Source organism: Seriola dumerili, unplaced genomic scaffold (genome assembly GCF_002260705.1).
Source record: "Seriola dumerili isolate Sdu_G_001 unplaced genomic scaffold, Sdu_1.0 BDQW01000019.1, whole genome shotgun sequence".
NCBI lineage: Eukaryota > Metazoa > Chordata > Actinopteri > Carangiformes > Carangidae > Seriola > Seriola dumerili.
The window spans coordinates 1,086,077-1,108,361 of NW_019174274.1; the positions used below are offsets into that span (position 1 = coordinate 1,086,077).

A 22,285-nucleotide genomic window follows, 5' to 3' on the forward strand; every position below is an offset into this window, starting at 1 on the left:
GAGTAAAGTAAAGACACCTCAACATGGGAGATGGGATGTATGGCCTTAATTAATAACCACTGTTGTTGAAGACCAGAGAGAGATCCATTTGTCTTTTAGAAATCTTGTGAGTTTGAAATCTTGTAATGTAATCTAGTGAACACCCATTACACTGTCTGGTGCATTCGATCAAGAAGATAATTGAAAGTTTTAAATCTCTAACATTTTCATGGTCCACTGAAATGTAACCACTAACATATGAAAGTCCAGTCTGACAAGAGCAACTGTAGCTCTACAAAATCTAGTATCTTTTTAAATACAAAATTCACCTCCAACTGCAGCCTTATGGAGCACCCCTCTAAGGTTTAAAGCAGAGTTTCCACTGTATCATTTAAGAGAACTCTCAAGTTCACATTACACTGTTTTTTATTCTCAGTCACTGGGTTTCTGTGCTCTGGTAAGAAGAAACTATGACATCAGCCTATGATTTTAACTCAAGCAAGCAAACACATGTGAGAATCCCAGTTTTTTTGTCTTGTAATCTGGTAAAGTATGAGCACAAAGGTTTTTCAGACAACTCTTCCACTTGGGTATTATTTAATTAGGTCTAACAAAGTGTTGACAGTTTTCATGTTAAAATCTGAGAGAGTAAACTAATCTTTTGACTACACACTTAGTAACATAAACACGTTGGATTGTAAGTGTTAAAAAGTTACTGTGCATGCACCAAAAAAATCAAATCAAACAACTGATTTCAATCTAATTGCATTTTCCTCAGAGTATTTTTAATTTTACACAATCAAAACATGCTGGATTTAGTGAATAAATGAAATTGGCAAGCATGAATGACAAACTAAAAGATAACACTTCTTTTTGCACACTTTAATTCTCAGAAAATCAAACAACTTAATCTTAATGCACTATGTGTAATATGAAGTATAAAAACTGGTATGATACATCAGTGTGAATAGTCTGACTATATGGCAAATTTGCCATTGAGTACAATACAGTAAGTGCACATAAGTTAAAACCTGGTGTTATGTTGAATTAAATCAAAAATTCTAGTGCTTTCAAATGGTATTGTTTTCTCATGCAGGCAAACAATTGTTGAACTTAATCACACAGAACCAAGCAAACCAACCAAAATAAAAAGGAAAACATTCAAACACCAGTCTAAGCTCATAAATCAAGTAAAACAGACATGTAAATGTATCATGGTATAGTGGTGGGGTATAAGGGTCTAAGCTTGTAATGGATCTCCTGGGCAGGATTCACTAGCAAAGGATGGGATGGAGGGTTTTGGGGGTTATCAGGTCAGTCGTAGGCATTACTTACTGTAATTTGTGATGGCCTTTGGATTGGGGTGGAGGTGGGCTTAATCATGATGCTACTTGTGATTTTGCTGTTGCCTTTGGCAGTAGGAGTACTGCAATTTGCAAGCACCTGAGTTCTTTGCTCCTGTAGTCCAGGTGTGTGGCATGGACTCAGCGTTTGTGATGGGGTGCTGATGCTCTGAATGAAGGGGCTGCCTAAGTGAATGTGGATTTTGTTGTCCTCTGTGGTGATGACATTTGGTCCCGAGCTGTTAGACCTCTGGACCTGCCAGTTACTCTGCCTTTCCGGGGTCACGCGGAAGACGGCGTGCCCTCCAACAACCTCCACTGGCTCCGTAGAGAGGGAGCGGTCAGGGGTGCCAGTTGTGACTGACACAATTTGTATAGGGGACATGGCTCTGTCTGGTGTTACTGAGCCACAAGAGTCTGGGGTCATTGCTCTGGAGTATGTAGCCATAGTAAAAGGTGATAGGGCCCTATCTGGCGAACATGGCTCATCGGATATAGGGGAACCTTTAGATTTTGTTGTTGGGGAAATAGATTTTGCAGTAGGGGATATAGAAGCATTCTGGATGATGGTAATTCTCTGTTTGGGTGGACCCCCACTTGTGGGTATGACAGCAGTGCTGGTGAATGACTGGGTGTTTTCTGCGGTCGGGCTGGTGATTTCTAGCGTCGCTGTGTTGTGTCCGTGGTCAGGAGTTACTTTAATGTGCAGAGGCTGCCCAGGACTGTGGGTCAACACAACGTCTCCAGGCTGGACGTGGTTGCCATTCTGCCGTGGCTGCATTTTGCCATTCACCTGATGGGGAGTGTCTTTGTTTTTAAGGAACGGGACTCTTGCTCTTCTCATGTTGTTGTTTAGGTTATTTACATTATTGATGAGTGATGGGCTGCATTTGGTGAGCTGCAGCTCATTGCTGTAATTTGCATTTTCTTCAGGTTCACTCTCGTCATACAGCTTGCCGTTCACCACAGCACGTTCCAGCGGTGCCACTGCCTTGCAGTTGGGAGACATGAGGTCAAGTGGGTCTGTCTGAACTTCCTTGGTGGAAACATGAAGGTCTGAAAAGCGTCTTCCATTCATGCCAGGGCGAAGACTTTTGCTAAATCGTCTGTATCTTTCGAGCTCTCGAGTGAGTGTCTCCATTTCTCTGGCCAGTTCTTTGTTTCTGACCTCCTGCTGGGTCAGTTTTCTTTGCAGCGTGGAGTGGTCAGTTTTCATGCGACAAATGGACTCCTCTGTTCCCATGTATTCATGAATCTTCTCTTTCAGAGCTGCTACCTCTCTGGTCAAATGACTAGACTTTGCCTCCTCCTCCTTCAAGCGCTTATAGAGAACATGCTCTTGGTTACACTCTTTCTTTTCAGCCAATTGGTACTTTGAAAGTTCTTTTCTGGATATTTCCAGCTCCTCCATCAAGGCTTTAGCTTTCTCTTGCTCATTAGTAAATCTTTTCTCCAGTGATTCAAACTCCTCTGTTTTTAATAAATCACCTTCAACCACCTTCATGTCCTTTAATTTGCGTCTGAGGCGTTCAACCTCCTGCGTCAAATCCTTTACTTTGTTGTCCTCTTGTTGGAAGCGGTTAGCAATAGGTGTTTTGATGTGCTCCTCTTTAGCTTTGCTCCTCAGGTGTTCCCTCTCTATGTTCTCTAGCGATTGCAGCCTTTTCTTCATCATATTGATCTTAGACTCCAAATCATTGCTCTTTTCCTCCTCAGCCCTTAACTTGGCCTTCAAGTCATCCCTCTCCTTTGTAGCACTGCACATTTTCTCCTCGAGCTCAGCCTTTGACCTCAGTGCTTTCTTGCTCTCCTCAATTAGTTTCTCAGTAACAGATGTAACTTTGTCCTGCTCAGCCTGAAGTTTGCCAGTGCTGTTCTGGACCTTGTTCTCCATTTGCTTTAGCTTCTCTGCCATTGCCTTCCTCTCATCCACCAGCATGACTGTCAGAGTCTTTAACTTGGTTAGATCTTCCTTCAGTGTCAGCTCTGTCTTTCCCAGTTGGGTTTCAGCGGCCTCCAATTCTTTGACCCTGACTTTCAAGACTTCCAGCTCACTGGTCAGAACCTTTGACACTGTCCTCTCCTTCTCTAGGTTACTTTTGAGTGAGCTGCATTCTTGTTTGCTCTTGCTAAATGCGTCCTCTAATTTTTCTAAGTCCATAATTCTGTGGTTCAGTTTATCGACTTCAGCCTTCAGGCCTCGGCTTTGATTGGCCTCTTTCTCCAGCTTCTTGTTGAGGTCCCTGCAGTGGTCCTCCATTCTGATCAACTCTTCATCCTTTCCCTCCATTTCAAGTACCCTTTTCCGTAGCTCTTCAAGCTCAGACATGAGGCTAGAGTTTCCACACTCACCACGGCTAATTTTGTCCCTCAGCTCCTGCAGTTCTTCCTCGGCTCTGCGCAGGGTCTTGTTGGTCTCCTCTAGCTCATCAAGCTGCCTGCTGAGAGTCGACAGTTTCTGGCGCAGCTGCCGGCTTTGGGCATCCTCGCTGGTCAATTTGGCAGTCATGGTCTCTTGTTCTTGATGGTATCGACAAGCTTGGTCACGCAGCTCAGACTCCAGGCGAAAGACCTTTTGCTCCTCTTCCTGCAGACGAGCATTAGCTGAGCACAGCTCCTCCTGGGCTTGTGAAGCACTGGCACTCAGTTCTTGGACCTTGGCTGTTTGTTGATTCAGCTGCTCGGTGAGACGCTGCTGTTCATCCACAACCATCAACGCAAATGACTTGAGTTTTGTCAGCTCCTCCTTCAGACTTATGACCTTTTTATTGTTCTCTTCTTCTTTTCGTTCTTGGTACACCTTTTCCTGATCAATTAACAGCTTCAACCTGTAAAAAACAAAAACAAGGCACACATGATCTTCAAGAAATCCAGTTCAAAATTTAATAATTTACATGTAGAAAGTGTAAGAAGGTTTACGAGATAGGCAAGATTTTCAGTCATTTTCCTACTACAGTTGCACTTTCTTTATTTATAATCATCAACAAATTCACTTCCCATTAAAATCATTGTGAACCTTCAAATGTCAGTTTGTTTTTTGGCTTATGTTATATATGAAAGGTGCTTGGGAAACTCTACACTCTACCCACTGTCATTCCCCATTGGGTCCACTCCAAGCAATGACACATCATAAACACTGTTATTTTCCCTGCGTTTTTCAGGAGGACTAAAGGTTTTATGTCATGGAAAATTTAACACATCATAAAAAACCATTACTTTAACTCTCTCAGGTTGGTAGTCTGAAATACCTGTGGTTCATTTTTTTTCGTTGCCTTGTTGCCAACTAATTCTCATATGGTTTGGAAACCTGAGTTACTGCTGTAAATATTCAGGCTTGAGTTTAACAATCAGGGAATTTCTAAAAGTTTCCATGGTATTCAAGGGTGTATCATAAGACCTGTTAAGTCCTCTGGGAAATTAGGGGAAAAGACTGACACACAGCCAAATGTTGACGTTGACCTCTGAAAATGATCTCTGCAGACAAGGTGTGACATACTATTAGCAAAATACAACGATGTTGCTGACCAGGATGAATTTTGTTGAAGTTATTGGTGTTTTATGCAGCATTCTTTCATCTAACATGTGCCCATCATAAACTGTGTATTTGAGTGGTTAGTGTGCTCATAGACTGCGCAAGTCAGAGGATAACTGAAGGGCAAGATCCTTTCAATGGATAAGAAGTAAAGTGAGATGCGCAGAGTTTAAGTGATATGTATTCATTTTAGAGTGTAAGCAACATTTCTTGTCTGAACATTTAATAAATTACTGTCAGAATTGATATATACAACCTACAAAAACCAATGGCAGTCTAAAGCATATTTAATATTTATATTTCCACAACTAATTGTGTCTTATATTTGTATAAACGTACGTTACCCAGATGTACTAAAATGATGTCAAGGTACATGACACGTGTGCCATTGGATGCAGTGCTTTAAGTACAGTGTGCAGCCGGGGTCAGTGCGTCTGGCATATACATACATTACCGGGCCAAAGTGTCTACACCCCCAAGGGAAGGGATGTTATGACTGCTGTGTGCGCAGCTGCCAGGCATTTCCACACAGATGGCCCACTGGCATGGAACAATCCTTTAATTAAGGGGTTCCTCTACTACCAACCCTCCTCCTCCCTACCAAAACCACCGCCACCTACCCTCCCCGTTTTTTCTTATACATTTAAAGGAATTCCCCCAGCTTCCAAAGGCAATTACAGCCCCACAGAGTTTATACAGAAATCCCTGCACACACACAAACGCACACTCTCAGGGATCACTAATTCCACATGTACACTGGGGTTGTGGGCCATGATGTAAGCGTGGTAGGGTGGGACCCTTCTCAGCAGTAGAGTGTATGTCTTTTCTTTCTTCAGTAGCTGCTAATGGGTGGGAGCAGGTAGGGGGGGACACGTAACTGGATCCATGTGTTGTACTTAGATCCAGACCATACAGCACTCAATAAAATATTAGCAGGAAATGCATAATAATTAAGAGTTCGTTATCAGTGTGGCTTGGTTGGATTAGGAGACATCGGCGTTTATTGTTGAGGCCATGTTTCAAGAAGCAAATATGCTATAATAACGAATTATCATGAATTTTGCTGTAAATTGTGATAGTTTTTTTTTTTTCTGTAAACTGCTTCCTGATGAAATGGAAAATGCATTTTTCACAATGATGCATCATCACCAGCTCCAACACTTACACCTTAATGCAAAAATGATCCGATATGATATTTCTCATTCTGAAATGGGACCTTGTGCTTGATAAGTGCTTTTACATTTAGTAGTTTAACTATATTTTGATGCTAATATTTATGTACTTAAAGTAAAAGATCTGAATACTTCATCCATCACTTACATTTTGTATTAACAGGGCTGCTATTCCATCATTTTAGGCATAATGATTTTCAGTAGATACTGTAAACCAAACCTTAAACCACCAGAAACTACTGTAGACCCATTTTTGTTTTAAGGTCTGTGAATATTCCAGGTTCTCAGACTGTTTTCTGCCTAGCTTTGTTGACTTACAGTTTGCCCTTGTTATATCCTGGCTCTTGAAATAGTTGATAACATATTTTAATCATCTTTTATACTTTTTCAAGGGCTTTGAAAAGTGTAAGGACTGTCATTCAAGGAACAAACATGCCTGCCTTGTCTAGAAACATGCATGTGTTGAAAAATGAGGTTTTCTTTTAGTGGATCGTACATGTAGAAGCAGTGCGTTGTTAAGTGAAACAAGCAGACATCTCTCTTGCAAACTAGCCTGCCGCCTGTAATCACTGTTTATTCAATCTCTTATCTCACTCCCCACTGTTTTTCTTGTGATGTCATCAGCCAAAATAGAAAGAGAAAATGTACTTTGTTCCCTAGCAGCACTGGAAACTATGCCTATCACTCTGTCTTTGAATACTCCCGAGCTGGATACTGTATGTAAGGGCACTTTACATTAATAAAAGCAAGTCCTTTGAGAGGAAACTGCATGGCTTGTATGCAGTGAAATCACTTCTAGCCCACTATGGGACTATTTTGTTCTATTCCCAGTGCACTTTGTGGCACATAAGGAAATGTTGATCCATATCTGTTCCTGAACTTTTTCTCATCAAGGACACACACATAGATGAGGGTATTTGGCCAACATAGCCACATCTGAGACCATTTTTGTTGTTAGATATAATTTAGAGCAGATTTGCAAGGCTCCATGTTTTATAGATGGGGGGACGTTAGACGCAGGGACCTTTGGTGAAAAAGTACAATCCTGCAGCTGACCCTTAACTAATGTTGGAGACCAACCACACTTAATGAGTAGTAGTAGCTCAACTGACCAGCTTTCGCCATCTAATGTGAGTCAGTAGAAGCAGCTGCCTTATGCATTCAGGGAACACAAATAATACAGCTGATCCATATAGCACTTGTCCAGATTTCGTCATTACAAAGCAGCCCTTTTATGGAGACATCCGCACAGCTTGAAAGAAGATTATTTTTGGAGGAATAAATTGTGAAATGCTGCATAAAGCTGGTGACATAACCGTTTCATGGCTATCAACATTACAAGGCACCTTACCACCCACTCTGCAGCCTGTCCAACTTTTGCAACAGGCACCAATGTCAGTCTGGTTACCCTGAAAACAGCTGCATGATCACCACTGTAGGTCGTTAATGTTTCATGGAAAAATGGGTTGCACAGAGCGATTTGGTGGGTTAGGGCACTAAAGTGGCTATCTTAACTTTACAGGATTGTGTCTGGCTTTGTTGCAAATATATTTTTTTTATTTTAACATGAATGCCATTTAAAAAGAAAAGGAAACCTTCAAGGGAGTTACAACTAGCCACACCAGCACACATTACAGCTCTACAGAGGGCTTCCCTCTCTTTACGTGGCTCCTGAAGCTGGAAACTGTGGCTCACCCGCTGCTTAAAGCTGTGTTGCATGTTCCATATGTCACTGCTGCTGTGCCATTTCCTAACCACAAGTGGTTAGGTTATATATGTACGGACCCATGTGCATACACACATGACCACTGCTTTAACAGAGACTTGTAGATGGTGGGCTGAATGCCCTCCTGTGTGACAGAGTTTGAAGGGAGGACGGTGATTAATGCAGTGCATGGACTGTATTTTAAGTCCACACAGGCTAAGTGATTTGTCCCCAGAGTGCAATCAACATGTGTAAAATATGTAGCGCTGATATTTATTAACTTCCTGGCTGTGGCAATATGGTTAATGGAGCAGTGTGTTACCAAGAGGCCTAGATTTGACTGTTCTAAAACAATGTGGGTTTTTTATGTGGGAATAAATTGGACTATATTTCCAAAATCCTGAATATACATTATGGAAATGTTGCCACTTGAAACCTCCCATTCAGTATTTTAATACCACAGATAATTCAGTCCTTAAAGCATAGCTGCTGTTTTATACAATGAAGTTCTTGAGATGACTCTCTTAATTTCAATGACGTAATTAACTTCCATGCCAGCAGCAATAATTTTATAAGAGTAAGAAGCATTAGCCTTATATCTCATATTTAAATAAGGTACTTTGTATTGATTACCAGTCTAACAGGAAAGAGAAGAACTAGAGTCATCTGACAATAAGGATCCTTCAGATGTTCTTAATAGCTAAAAATACCTCTTGATTTTTATGCTAAGAAACTGATGGAATGCACATATACACATTTAACATACTATCTATACAGACTTTTTGCTCCTACACATAGGATACAATTATTCTTGCATGATCAATTTTTAGTATCTTGTGTGAAACTAAGTCACTATTTATGCACTATTATGACCTTGACAAATTCCTGTACAATTCTATTACATTGTATGTAATGGGACATGCTTAACATGTCTTTCCTCTGAGATTCAGATCTAAGCCTCATCACTGTTTAAATAGTTAATGTCTTTGGTCAAGTTTGCAATGGCAGACCAGTGTGTCCGACTTCTCCGTAAGCATGTTGGAATAGCTACTTCTTCAGTTTCTGAATGATGAATCAAAATGTGTTTCAGCATTTCTTTAGGAGTACGTAATATTTAATTAAATGAAAGTGAAATTAAAGTGAGTTACAGTCCCTTGCTTCGAGACATTAATAAAGTTCCCACCACAGTTTATATATATAATTAAATACATTTTAAAGAATTTAAAACTTGCTGACTTGGAAAAACATTATTCTCCTGAGTAATTTTAACATCTTAGACCAGTTGTAAGTAATTTGCAGTAAATACACAAAAAAACAGAAACGCTAAAGCTGAAGAGAAGTGTCATTAAAAACACAGTATGACACTTGTTGGTTTCCAAGCCAATGAAGTGATCGGCAACTCTTATAAAAGTTTTGAAAGTTTTTCCCCCAAATGTAGAGTTTTGTAATAATGTTCAGTGTGCCTACCTGTGCCAGAGGCTTTCCCAGCTTCACTGCCATAAGCTCATTATCTTGCCGTACAACGCCCGACCCTCAACTCTTCCTCTGTGTGTGTGTCTCACTCTCTTAGTAGCTGTAATGTGGGCATTCCTGCAGTCAGACCAAACAATAAGGGATGTGCTCCCTGCCTATGGACCATTACATCATCAACATGTCCTTATATGGAGCTTTGCATTGCAGAGGCTTGCAAGAAGGGGGTGTGCTTGCTCATTTGTGTGAGTGTGCGGTGTGTTCGTGTCTGAGTGTTTGAGCGAGTCTCCTGAAGTAACTGTTTAACTAAAGGATGTGGCAGAGGAGAGGGAAAGGTTTTTGTTGACGTATGTAATGTGTGAAATATCTGCCCGGTCTGTCACTGCTCCGGAGGCAGGGAAGTAGGTGAGGAGAGACGGGGAGTTCAAGTTACAGTATTTCCTTCTGGCTCTTGTCAACTTAAGTCATTTATTCAGCCAAGGAGGGAGGAAAAAAGAATCGGCTTGCAAAGTTAATAAGAAATTCTTGGATGAGGATTTGTAATTGAGACCAATACTGAAGAACAAGACAAGGCATGTAACACATATCTTTGACGTGTGAAATGTATATTCCCGGCCCACACCTGAGAGATCCCCTGACATTTTGACAGTTTCACTGGTTTCAAACGGTTTGTTAGTAATATGTTGTTGCTGATTGAAATCATGGAGTGCCAATAGCTACTCGCTGCTGTGCCTTTCATAGTTTCAGGAAGGAATGCTATATGAGAGTGGTGTCCATCACATCATGTGACTTGTTGCAAGAAAGCAAAAAAACATATTTCTCAAAATATGAACTATGTCTTTAATAAGCAGTCCTTACATGTTGAAGCTTCGGTTGTAATGGAGCTAATTTGAACTAAACCAATTTGTGACAATGAGTCATATTTTATAAAATGATCTTCATCTGCTAACTAATAAATTATTAGAAATGTCAAACAATTACAGTGGAGTACAAAAGTACAACTTTCCCTATGAAATGAAGTGGATTACAATAGTAAAAACTACACTAAACTGTACCTAAGTATGTTGTTACTTTCCACTACTATTATGCATCTTGCATTGAACACTGTGAGAATATCTGAGGGGAGGGTTGGGTGAGTAAACATCTTACCTGTGGGTGTAAAAGTGGCTTTAAGCTAATGGCTCCACAAACAAAACAATGGATTATCATGTGGGAGTATAATCATTGTTAAAGCCAGCACACATTTCTCTTTATCAGTGGCACATTGTTCAGTTCACAATGCTTCTGTCTTAACTTTGATTATCAGATTTCTCTTACCTAACTCCTACATTTCTCCAACTACAGCTGGTGACTAATTCCATCGTTGAAAAGTCTCAACATCGTGCGTCATCGATTGTCATATGATGGCAGCAAATTTTATAGAGATTTTTCAGGGAGCTGTCAGTCTTTCTATTGTTGTGAGAGAAAAGTGCCCAGTTTATTCAAACAATGGGACTGGTGACACTGCACAGTGCACACACATATGGGCGAGTGACTTAAACACTTCCTGACAAATACGGCGCAAGAACAACACGACCTCATGTTTGTAAGGCAACAATCCATGACATACAAAAAGACTGCAAATTAGTCACATATACATATCAGTGTATGAAAACACAAAGTGTATTCCGTCATTACCCGCTTGGGGCAGTACTTTACAGTTATAAGTGATCCCAGCAGTGTAAGGGAATAACAAGGGCAAGACTCTTCCTGTCTCCTGCCCGCTAAATAAAATATGTCATGGCTTCACAATGGCTGAGGTCACTGTTGCTAAATGTTACGAGCTTTACCAACCAAGCTAAGGAAAGCAGAGATTCCCTACATTAATCTAAAGCTAAACTCGGCAGGACTTTTATGTCAAAACAAAAGCATGTCGTACATATTTGACCAACACAAGGATGCAGATTAAATGCACATAAGAGGTCAATCAATGCACGTCATCCAATCTGACTTCATGACCCCGTGATGCACAATTACACGTTTCTGGTTGTCCCATTTGTACTGTCATTAATGTCTGGCTTTAAAGGGTGTAATTACATAACAGACGTACAATAATGATAGGAAACAAGGTTAGCGTGTTCAGATTGAGTCCACAAGCTTTTACCAACCATCTTCACCAACTTCTGAGCAACATTTCAGTCCAGAAATGTGAAACGTATCATCTCCCATCTCCCATCTTTGACCAACAGCGTATTTCTAAGCAAAATTTAATCGGTTGTGTTCCCAAACTGCTGACAAATGCAACCAATGCCAGCATACACACTGTGACTCGCAGTCAGTTGGTTTTAGTGGCAGATGGAGCAGAGTTCGTGAGTCGCAGCGGGAGCCAGACATGACTCGCAAATAAACCGAAAACATGTGTTCGGACGACTTATATACTAAAAGAAACTGTCATTAATCAGAGCGTTTTTAACCAATTGGCGGAGGCTGTTGTTGGAAGACAATGAATGAGGCTGTGTGAAAAAGTTTGGATGGCCAATCTGTGCTCGCCGGACTGATAGAAGCCAAAGATACCATTTGTTTTTGGTCAGGAACTCACCATGTTGCCCGTGTAAACTCACCAAGATTGATCTTGTTTGGAGAATAGAGCAAGTCTTAGACTTGATATTGAATACACTGAACAGAGTGATGGGGTAGACTTTTCTTTAAGCACCGTATGGTAATTGTCACATGTGTTGTTGACAGCTAAAGGCCGGAGGATCAGAGGCTGGAGGAGTTGGCAGCACAACCAGAATGGCATGGTTGAGCTTCCTGCTGAGACTGATGTCTCGACTCTGTCTCTCGCCCTCGCTCCTCAGAGAAACCAATTCCTTTGTCCACTTGACTTCTGCCAGAGACTTTTCCCTGAAACACTCGAAAGTCTTTTAAGTAGCACTGTAATGCTTTGCCACAAGGCTATGGGGACTTGGTGAACTGTAGTGCTCTTGGGTAAAGCAGGATTGATTGCAAAAAGTTTAAAACACACTTCACATTTCACAATCGCCGTGTCATTCAGTGTCAAGGAGTCCAACAACTGCCCACTGAGCTCCAGCTCTAAACTATGATGTATTTTAGTTTTGTGTTCTCTCCCTTTTTCCCTGCAACAAATTGTTTGTTCTTGGAACAAACAATTCGGTCATCCAAAATTAGATTCTATTTCTGGATCTGGACATATTCAGGGCTCTGAGTACTGTACACTTGAAACAGATGTTATGGATCAAACACAAGAGCAGGCCACACAAACATGTTTGCTGTGACAAGCCTCTGCCAAATGACAAATAGTGGGGAAATGAAGATGTATTATGTAACCTCCATGGGATGACTATAGCGCTGACAATACACTGAAGAATGTAGAGGTTTGGGATTTGGTTTGGATGAGCAACGTGTGCGGTTCGGAAAGGCAGTTGTTAAATCCTGAGGCACGGTCTTCCGGCATTTCAGCGTGTTCTTCAGAGCTGGAAATTCCAAAAGTACAAATGACAAAACATGAGCTACACAGATGAATGAATGAACGCACCTACTTTATGAAGCAGCAAACGATTTGTGATCGGAGAAACTAGTCCCGGTACAACTGTGACCTGTTCTCTCGGGCTGTGTTCAGACTTACATTGTTACTGAGTCAAAAAAAGCTGCCTCAGGGCATCCTTGTGGCCTGGCGGTTAAGATGCCTACCTTATAATTGCAAAGTTTCCAGTTTGACTGGGGTCCTGTCTTATGTGGTGTCTCATCGAACTCATAGATCCATAAATGTATTTCTAGTCACCTGTAAATGCTCATTTTCAACATTGCAGAGTTGCATTACATTTTTACACATATTATTTGGTTTGTGGTTGGACTGTTGCTCTTTTTGTTACACCATCTCATTGCACTTTTTCTGCAATGCTTAAAAATCACCCACCACCTAACTTTCACAACAGGAAATGCTCATTAACTTGCATTTTCTTTTCTAGATTTTATGGAAAACTTCATACTGAAACTGGACTTTTCTGGATTGTATTTCATCTTCTCACTAGTCCCTGTAGCAGCACGTTCACACCAATACAAGGTCTTAATCCTCGCTTAAAGACTTGACATCTACTGTTAAGGATATGTGAGTGAACACATGATATGGGATATCCCTGATTTTTTTTACTTCCCACTACAGTACAGCTGTCATATGAGCACGTTAAAGTGTTAAGAATGCGTCCAGGCAAAGACACATGTTAGAGTTTGTAGTTGTGTGTGTGCGTGTGCGTGTGTGTGTGTGTTTGTGCGTGTGTGTGCTGGCTGGTACCTCATTTGAGGCATGAATCTTGAAAACCATTAATGTCCAAACCAGCTGGAAGCGAGAGACATCGCAGAGTGGAAGAAATGCTGCTACCTGTGTGAGAGCTGCAGGAGTGAATGCATGTCTGTGCCCAATAGCTAAATGTGTGAGTTAATGATCTGATCAACTGTCTGCAGGCTGCAGAACCAGACAGTCAGAGATGAAGACACACACTCACCCTCTGCATTGAGTGTGATTTCTGTTGCACATCAGACAAACCGTCTCTCTGCAGCCGCCACAGACGAGGCCTGGTCTTGCCCCCTTACACTCGGCACTGACACGCACATGCTTGTGCGATACGCACAGCCCAGGGGCTGATTACCTGACATACATGCATGACATCATCGCCTTGTAATCAAATCCATATGTCTCCTTCCCTCCTCTCCCTCTCCAAGTCTATCTCTTGCTCTGTCTCTCTTTTAATCCACCCGTGACTTTGTCTCCATGTTCCTCTTTCTGTTTGTTTTTCTTTTATCCCCTGTCCCCCTCTCATGTCTTTCTCTCTCTCCTTCAGTCTTTCTCTGTCTTTATCCACCACCTCTGTTTTTTTCTGTCCGTCTCTTGTTTCTGATCTCGGCCTGGGCCTCAGCATGGGCTCCGCTGTTAAAATGGAACGTGATTTTGATTGCCAGGCTAAAAACTCTCATGTGGACATTTGCTGGCCTTTTATGGCCAAATTCAGATTTTATGGCCATTCTCTGGCTGAAGACCTTTTGCTTATTGTTGCAATGACATGTTGTAGAGTCCAAATAGTTGTAATTGCCTGTTAAAGGTGGACTTGACTCATCTGTGTTTGTGTTTTCCCTCTTTAACTTACATTCTCTCGTTTTCTTTTCCGTTCTTTATATAACTTTACCTTTTATTCTAGCTTTAGTCATTTTAGTCAATGCACCCCATGTCACAAGGTGTGTGTACGTGCCCTTGACCTTTCACCCCCTCTCTCTGCCAGCCATAACCTTGAAGTTTTGTAGTACTAAAAGCGTAAAATGTTTTTTATTGGGTTATTTTTCTTCTCCAGATTCTTCACTCGCAGAAGTTTTTAGATTTTCCTTCACTGAAATTTGATACTAATGTTAAAAAGACTGTTATTTTCTGACTTAGAATATGATATATCAACTTTTCTCTTGAAATAGGTCAAACTTACGTATTTCAGAGGAGATTTTACAGGTCAGTCAACTACCATTATTAATATTTGACTACAAAAAATGTTTCTTTTCTGTTGAGTCTCAGCGTCTGTACCTGTCTCCATTACTCACTTACTGTTACATAAGATTTCACAGTCTCATGAATCCTTAAGACACCCACAGATTTATTCACTTTTTTCACTTACATCTCAAGATTTTTGTCTGTGTTCAGCTGTTTTCATGTAATTACAAAAAATATATATATGAAACCATTAACAACAGATGAGTGCAACCTTACTCATCCAAACTGTTTCGGTGTGGGAAAGGTACAGGACAGCTCATTTCTCTTAGTTCTTGAGAGAGTAATCTTTTGTTTTTTCTTCATCAGCTCCTGTGATAGGAACAAATAGTTGTCTGTACCCAACCGCATAACCAATGAAACACGGCATCCTGCCATAGAGTGATATAAGATTATGGGCGTGAATCAATCATGCGGCTTCAGATTGAAGGGCTGGACCAGGCAGACAAGCTGTAATTTACAGGCTCACAACAGCTATTGTCTAACAAAGAGTCACACTGGGAATAAGAAATTAAGAGAGGTGCACAGAAGTATCTGAGTGTGTGTGCGTGTGTGTGCAAAGTCGACAAAGCAGGCGTGTGTCTGCTGCCCACAATTGGTACAGCTGATAATCATTACCCCTCAAGCCCTGTGGACTTGGATTTAAATCGCAAACACTTAAGGAGGATGTTGCGATCACTGTTTGCACAAATGTGGTAGATTTCAAAGCCCCAAGGCCACACTTCAACCACCAGCCATTACACGTACTGTACGGCAAGAGCTTGGCACCAGCTGGCTTTACATAATGTATCGTAGACTTCAGACACAGAGGTGGTCACATGTGGTGAAGGACCATTTCAGAGCAGGAGCTTTAGAAAAACATGAAAATGCAGCCATCTCTATGAGAAAGTCCCTTCATATGCAACTAATGTACAGGAAATATAACGCTGACCAGCTTATGTTTTCTATTAACATAATGAGGAAATGTTGTTGATTAATGTATCCGGTCAGTTCATTAGTCCAGGTTAAGGTGAGGGAAGGAGCATGGTCTGGTTTAATACAGAAAAATCTGCAGTGACGTGAGATTTGGCCTGTTTATTAACATTTAACCGAAATGACACGCTTTACTAACCTCAACCAAAGTGCTTTTGTTTGGTTCGAGTTTGTCACTGCAATGTAACTGAGAAAAACAATTCATTACTGTATAAATGAAATTTCTGGGAGACACGGTTTGAAAATAGAACTGACGTGAAATTATCATCTCTGAGACACCTCATTCACTCCATCTGTCTCAGCGGCAGCTGTCATCAACACCACCATTATGTTCCAGATGTGTGTGTGTGTGCGTGTGTGTGTGTGTGTGTGTGTGTGTGTGTGTGTGTGTGTTTTAAGTTGACTCAAACTGTATATTATTTAACTCTATAAATTATATAAAATTGGATTGTTAAATGTGTTGGATGTGTTTATGTTAGTGATCCTTGAATTGCCGATGTTCCGTAGGGTAACGTTTGCATAGACTGTCATTAGACTTCACACCCCACTCTAACAATGACAATAGCTACACAATAGAACATAGGATCTCGTAACGTCACTCAAAGTTCACTCAGGAAGAACGGAGGTGTACACACACACTAATCTGTCCAGCTGTCAGGTGAGCAGGGTGGATCTTCCTCCAGAGACTCTTTGATGGTTTCCTGATGGATTAGTATTAATCTCAAGTCAGTGGATGTGTACAAAAGCTGCTTTCTAATCAGATTTCAAGGAACTGGAGATTTCTCAAATCATCACGTCCGAAGGCCTGAAATGCTCACTGCCATTTTTCCCGCCTGTGTGCTTATAGATCTTCCTGTTAATCTATTTTTTTTGAGCCATAAAAGCTGTATTTTCACATCTCGTGATGATCCTGCCTCTACATGGTTTTGCAAAGTAATTAATAAATAGGATGAAGCTGGCACTTCACTAAGCTCAACCACCACCTAATCTCTTAATGTTTGCCTTCCCAGGGGCAACATCCACACCCCAGCCTCACCTCTGTCCTAATCAGCCCCTCAGCCTGCACCAAAACAAAGGGTGTATTTACACGGTTTAAGATAACTGCACTTCAAAGCTTTCAGTGCCGAGTCTGTGTTTAAGAGGGAGCATACAATTCTAAGTGCTGGTTCAGCCTAGAAAAATTACAGTGTGACCACCAGCGTATGGAGCAGGGTTTTAAGGAAACGCATGTAGCATCTCTCTGAGCTAATATAGTTTTGAGTTTAACCACCTACGCTTTCCGACACACATTTAGAGAACAGTTAGGACAAACAAACTTCTGTTAGACCTACAGCAAGAGAGGGAATTCTGCCATCAGCGCTGTGTATCCAACTCCTACTTGGATATCCAGCTCATTTACTCATTCTCTGACTTATCTACAAACACTGTCCAGCATCTTTAAACACAGGAAATGAGTTTCTTAATCTGGTCATCCTTTCACAACTGCATTAATGGAAAAACTCCACTCCACTGATCGGGGTGTCATCACATTGCTATTTCAGCACTGGCCTGTTTAAGGGGACACATCCAAAGGCTGTGATGCATGAGGATCAGAGGAGGGTGTCAATGAGCTGCAGAGCAACAATTTAGGCAAAGAGGAGGTTTACGTAACAGACATGAAAACACACTTGTGGCATTTAGGTAGTAATCACCATCATGCCGTGTGTGAATTTCTATCTATGTAGGTGTTCAGCCGGCAGAGAAAAGTTCTCGCTCTTGCTTTTGAGTTGGCACATCACAGACTCTAAAAACGTTTGTTTCTTACAACAGCAGTTGGTTTATAATGAGGATTCCAGTGCTTTTTGTTGGCAGTGTTCTCCATCTTTATTGTTTGTATCCTGTTGTGCCACTGTTGCATGTGGATAGCCGAGTTATTCTGACTAGATTGTCAATGATTTGTCATAAATCTGGAGTTTTGGGTCCTACAAAGCTGGTTTAAAACTCATCTGGAACTATTGTCAGAGCTGAGCAGAAATACTCTGCTGTGGTGTTGCGCATAAATATGGTCATACACGATAAAAACATTAACATTAAAAGTCTGTTGAACTGCCATCTTGGCATAAAACATTCTGCTGAAGGCAAAACCTCAACAGTTACTAGTTTCTTGTTCAGATGGAAATTTCCATCTCAAATGAATGCAGCATAAAATCACATTTGTGTCCTCATCTAATCCAAATAACTGTAACTCTACCAAGTACTCATGTCAGTGTAATCAGTGTGTAAAGGAATGTGTGTTCCCTGTATCTATTTTTACTAATTCATGGCATAAGTCATACATAGCTGGAACTTTATGTATCTAAAACGAGAGGCTTTAGATTTTTCTATCTTCCTATCTCTTCTCTGTGTGTTTCTGTAATAACTTCTCCTCCTGATCCCTCTATCTTCCATCCACCATCTCTGTAAGTCCGTCTGTTCTTTCTCTTTCTGTTTGTGCCTCCACAGTCTCTCTCTGTAGATGACACACCCCTGTCAGAGCTCACCAGATGTCCTCATTCGTCATTTATCTGAACCCTTTCATAACGCTTTGGCTCTGTTCAGTACTATAGAAGAGCAGGACCTCAGATGACACATCATTTTTCAGAAATAATGGCTCACATGTGAGGGGATTAGTGTGATTAGAAGCAATGACAGGTGATCTGTTACATTAGAAATGTTATCAGACTACAACAAATAAAGATATACTGTAGGAGAGTGATGTATGTATGTATGTATAAAGAAAAATCCAGAAGGACGCCATGCTTTATTCATCAGATACCACCTTGATGAAAGAAAAATAGACAAAAATGTCATTGACAACAGTGCTAGTGTTGTTAAATGTGACCTTTCCAGTACTGTGACCCTTCAGCAACCACTGCCTATTGTAACAACTTCCTTTACATGTTTTATTAGAAGCGTTGTTCCTCCCTTTCTCTTCTTCTCTTTGTCTCTTTCTGTCCCTGTCCTTCCCTTTCTTGTCTTCCCCTCTCCCTCTCTCTCCTCCTTTCTCTTCCTCTCCCTCATCTTATCTTCCTGCTCTTCTCTCACCATTTCCATCACAACCGGCCAGCTGCTTGCTCACCCTGGATCCTCCCACTCGCTGCTCACCTCTTTGTGTTCGGGAGGAATGTAAATGATAGTGATTCGGGATGTGGGGTGTGACGCTTGAATTTACTTTAGCGAGACAGAGCTGTGATGGACTGAGTCTGCGAGTGTGTGTCTGACTCCGCTCCCTGAGTGCTCAGAGGGGATGAGACCCCGGCTGGGCGGCGGTTTTGGGATCCTGGACACAAGTTCTTTCTATTGTCTGCTCACTTCCTGTTCAAGCTTTCATTATAACAGTTATTTGGCAACCGGCCTCAAATTGTCTCTGACTCTGAATTAAAGTGAGGAGAAGCAGATTGAGGTTCACAGCACTTACCCGCCACATCATCGCTTCAATTTCTCATGGATTGTTGTATGTCATCCCCACATCTGTATTTGTTGTTGCAACATTTTTATCCCTTAAAGGACATGTTTAACTTGGCAGTGTGTCATCCCGTTGTCTCCTGTGTTATTTAGTCAATGCACAAAATGACTGTCATCGAGAGGAATGCATGTAATTTAGGTGATGAAAACATCTTGACTTTATCCCTTATAGATGATGTTTGAGGTTTAACATACAGCAAACTAAATAGCTACTTCTTATGCTGTGTATCTTTAATTGTAAATTCAATTTACAATTCAAATTCATTTACAGGTAATACATTGGATTTGAAATTACAGAAAAGTAAAATTTTATGGTAATCAATGTTAACATTAGAAAGCCAGGCACATCATGCTGCATTCATGTCATATAGGAATTACTATAATTATCTTTCCCACTTGTAAATAAATCCAATTCACGTATTAGTAGTCATAAGCATTACTGATCTATAACGTGCTCCAGTCAGTAGCGCATCCCGAGAACTTGATAGAGACTTGAAGCTTTACAAATGTGTTCCCAAATTGTTTTATCCTCTTTAAAAAAAATTCCAAAAAATACAAATTTGAGTTCGACAACAATGTACCTCAAGTGATTAACTGCAAAATATTGTGAAAATCTCAAAAGTTGGTGCTGTAAATTAGTAAGAGGCTCAGCATGGCAAATGGAGAAAATCTATCTCAGTATGTTTGTACTGAAGCCAGTAAACGGATATCTTTTCCAAATGTTCTTCCGGTCAGCTTTTCTCCTGCAGCCTGGATTAAACGGGTCAGATTTGCACACTTTTGTGGCTGTTTTAACCGTGACTTCATGCCACGCCAGTCCATAAAATTTGAAACCTCTCAGGGAAGTGGAGAAAAAGGCGCATGTTAGGGACACCGTGGTACAGGGTATTGGTGGTGTTTTCAGGTCTCTTGGTTGCATTAGGCTTCCCGTGGCAGAAATACTTATAATGTTGATGAAGTGCACCAGTGGGATACCTTAGTGCATGTGGAGGGGCTGCCTGAAAGGCTAGGATCAGCAGTGTTATTAATGAGAGGACTGAATGTTGGACATTAGCCCGCCTCTATCCTGGGTGATGTCACCGTCTGGATAGACACGACTAGTCTCACCTCAGTGACTGAACACAACAGATGGCTCACATCTGGAGGGATTCCAGAGAGGCATTTTAGCACTGAGGGTTATGAGTTTTAGCTTTGTCCACTGACTTCCAGTGATGATGAGGATTGATGGTGATTTTATTTTCTTTTAGTGCAATTAGCTCTGGCAGGGTGCCTAGTCTTGAGAGGTTTTACAAGATATTTAAAAAAAAAAATGTAAAAACATCTGTTGGCGTAGTTGCCTGGATCTTTACGTACACTTCTGCCTTCTTTTTTTCCCCCTGTGTTTTGAAAAATTGACAGTGAGTTTAACAATTTCCAAAGAATACTTGTTTCCTGTTAATGTATACAGATTAATAAAAGCAAATGCAAACAGCGTATATCATCCTTACAACCTTTACTGGATGAAACAACACATAAATCACAGGCACCCTGTTTCCTACATTTTTACTTATGATTTTCTATTCAATTTGAAAGATAGCTGTCCAATCAGATTAGAATGTTTTGCAAATAGTATGCGGGTCTAATTATTTTTCTGACAATGCAAAACTCCATTTCTTTATGCATCCATTTCTAATGCAACAGCAGTTTCAGACTGTTGACCGCTCAGCAGTTCTGCTTAACTGGGACTAAGTTTTTTGTTTGATCCTTAAAATGCATTTAATTTTACCCTTCCTAGCAAGAGAAAGGCTTCCATTTAAAATGTAATATTAAAATTTGGATGCAGTGCAATCCCTGTGAAACGGCTCCAAGGGCAAAAGAATAGCTGCTAAATCAGATTTTTATGTTATTTTGGGTTGAGCATAAATCTGGCTGTAATATACGGCTTGTCGAAATGTGAGCTCATAATTTTCTTTGTTTGAAAAAAAAAAAAGAAAAAAAAAAGAGTGTGCCTTTGGAATGAGCTCATGCTATACTTACATTAAATTAGAGAGATTCAGGCATAGCATTTATTCTCTCTTGTGTTTGCTCTTTGTCCAAACCACAGATACCGTGCCTCCTCCTTGGCATGCTTAAACTGTAACTGGAAGAACCCTTCTTAAATTGTTGGATGCTTTTAAACAGATTATAGGTGATATAAGGGGAGACGGTTCACTGATATTCTCTGCTTTGGCACAGAGATTCTGTAAAACCAAGTGTCTTTCTGTGGGACTCGGATAAGAACTTTTGTTTTTACTCAGGTGACTGTACCAGAGAAACCAGAACACATAAAGTATGAAACATTTTATGTCACACTCAGCTCCTTGCTGGAGCCTCATATGGGTCTAGTATCCAACCTTACTTGTCTCCTTGCTGACATGGATACTTCCTCTTCCTTCCACTTCACTAAGCCTTGAGAGGCTCCTGAAACTGGATAGACCCTTTAAACCATTTTTCCACCCTTTAGTCATACCACCCACCCACCCACCCTTCTCCACCTCTGTCACTGCCAGGAGGATTTGCTCAGTTTCAAGCCCAAAAACATTTGTCCTGAGATATCAGCCCCTGGACTTTGACAAAAGTGTGGTTTCATCACTCTAATCTTTTATGGTGAAGCGCGCAGGCCATCTTAAATCCTGCTGCAGCCCCATCAAAATATTATCTCCCGGATGTCTTTATCCTTCAGTGTTACAAGGGTATCAAACTAACCGCCAGCCGTTTATGGCTCACCGGCTCCTCACCAGGTCAACACGACGTCAGGATAGGAGATTTTTGAGTAAAACTAAATTGACTGCATAATTTAATCTTGGAAAAATACAGTGTAATTGAGGTTTTGGGCTCGCATCAAAGACTGTTTCACTCTGGAAATGACTTCTAGGAAAAGTGCAGTTCAGAGTTTAGGGCGGAGGAAGGTGGATGTTGTTTGTTTTGCTGTTATGACACTGCAGCTCAGACAGTGTATTCCACTACACATTTGGCGGCCCATGAATATAAATTATTAACCAAAGGAGCCATCAGGCTTTTTGTACTGGAGTATTAATTAGCTTGGCACTGGTCTCGTCTCCTGCCATAAAAAGACAGAATTTG

At 40.9% G+C, this 22,285-nt stretch overlaps 2 protein-coding genes across 2 annotated transcripts in view; one reads left to right on the forward strand and one right to left on the reverse strand.

The window, feature by feature from the left end:
* Positions 1-22,285, forward strand: part of ect2l (epithelial cell transforming 2 like) — a 73,904-nt gene that overhangs the window by 15,003 nt on the left and 36,616 nt on the right. The gene's annotated exons all lie outside the window — the stretch shown is intronic.
* filip1l (filamin A interacting protein 1 like) lies at positions 732-9,293 on the reverse strand. Its single transcript, XM_022761650.1, has 2 exons — positions 9,199-9,293; positions 732-4,150 (listed from the first exon to the last, which is right to left on the reverse strand). The coding sequence occupies exon 2, from the start codon at positions 4,033-4,035 to the stop codon at positions 1,294-1,296; it is 2,742 nt and encodes a 913-aa protein (XP_022617371.1). The 5' UTR covers positions 4,036-4,150; positions 9,199-9,293; the 3' UTR covers positions 732-1,293.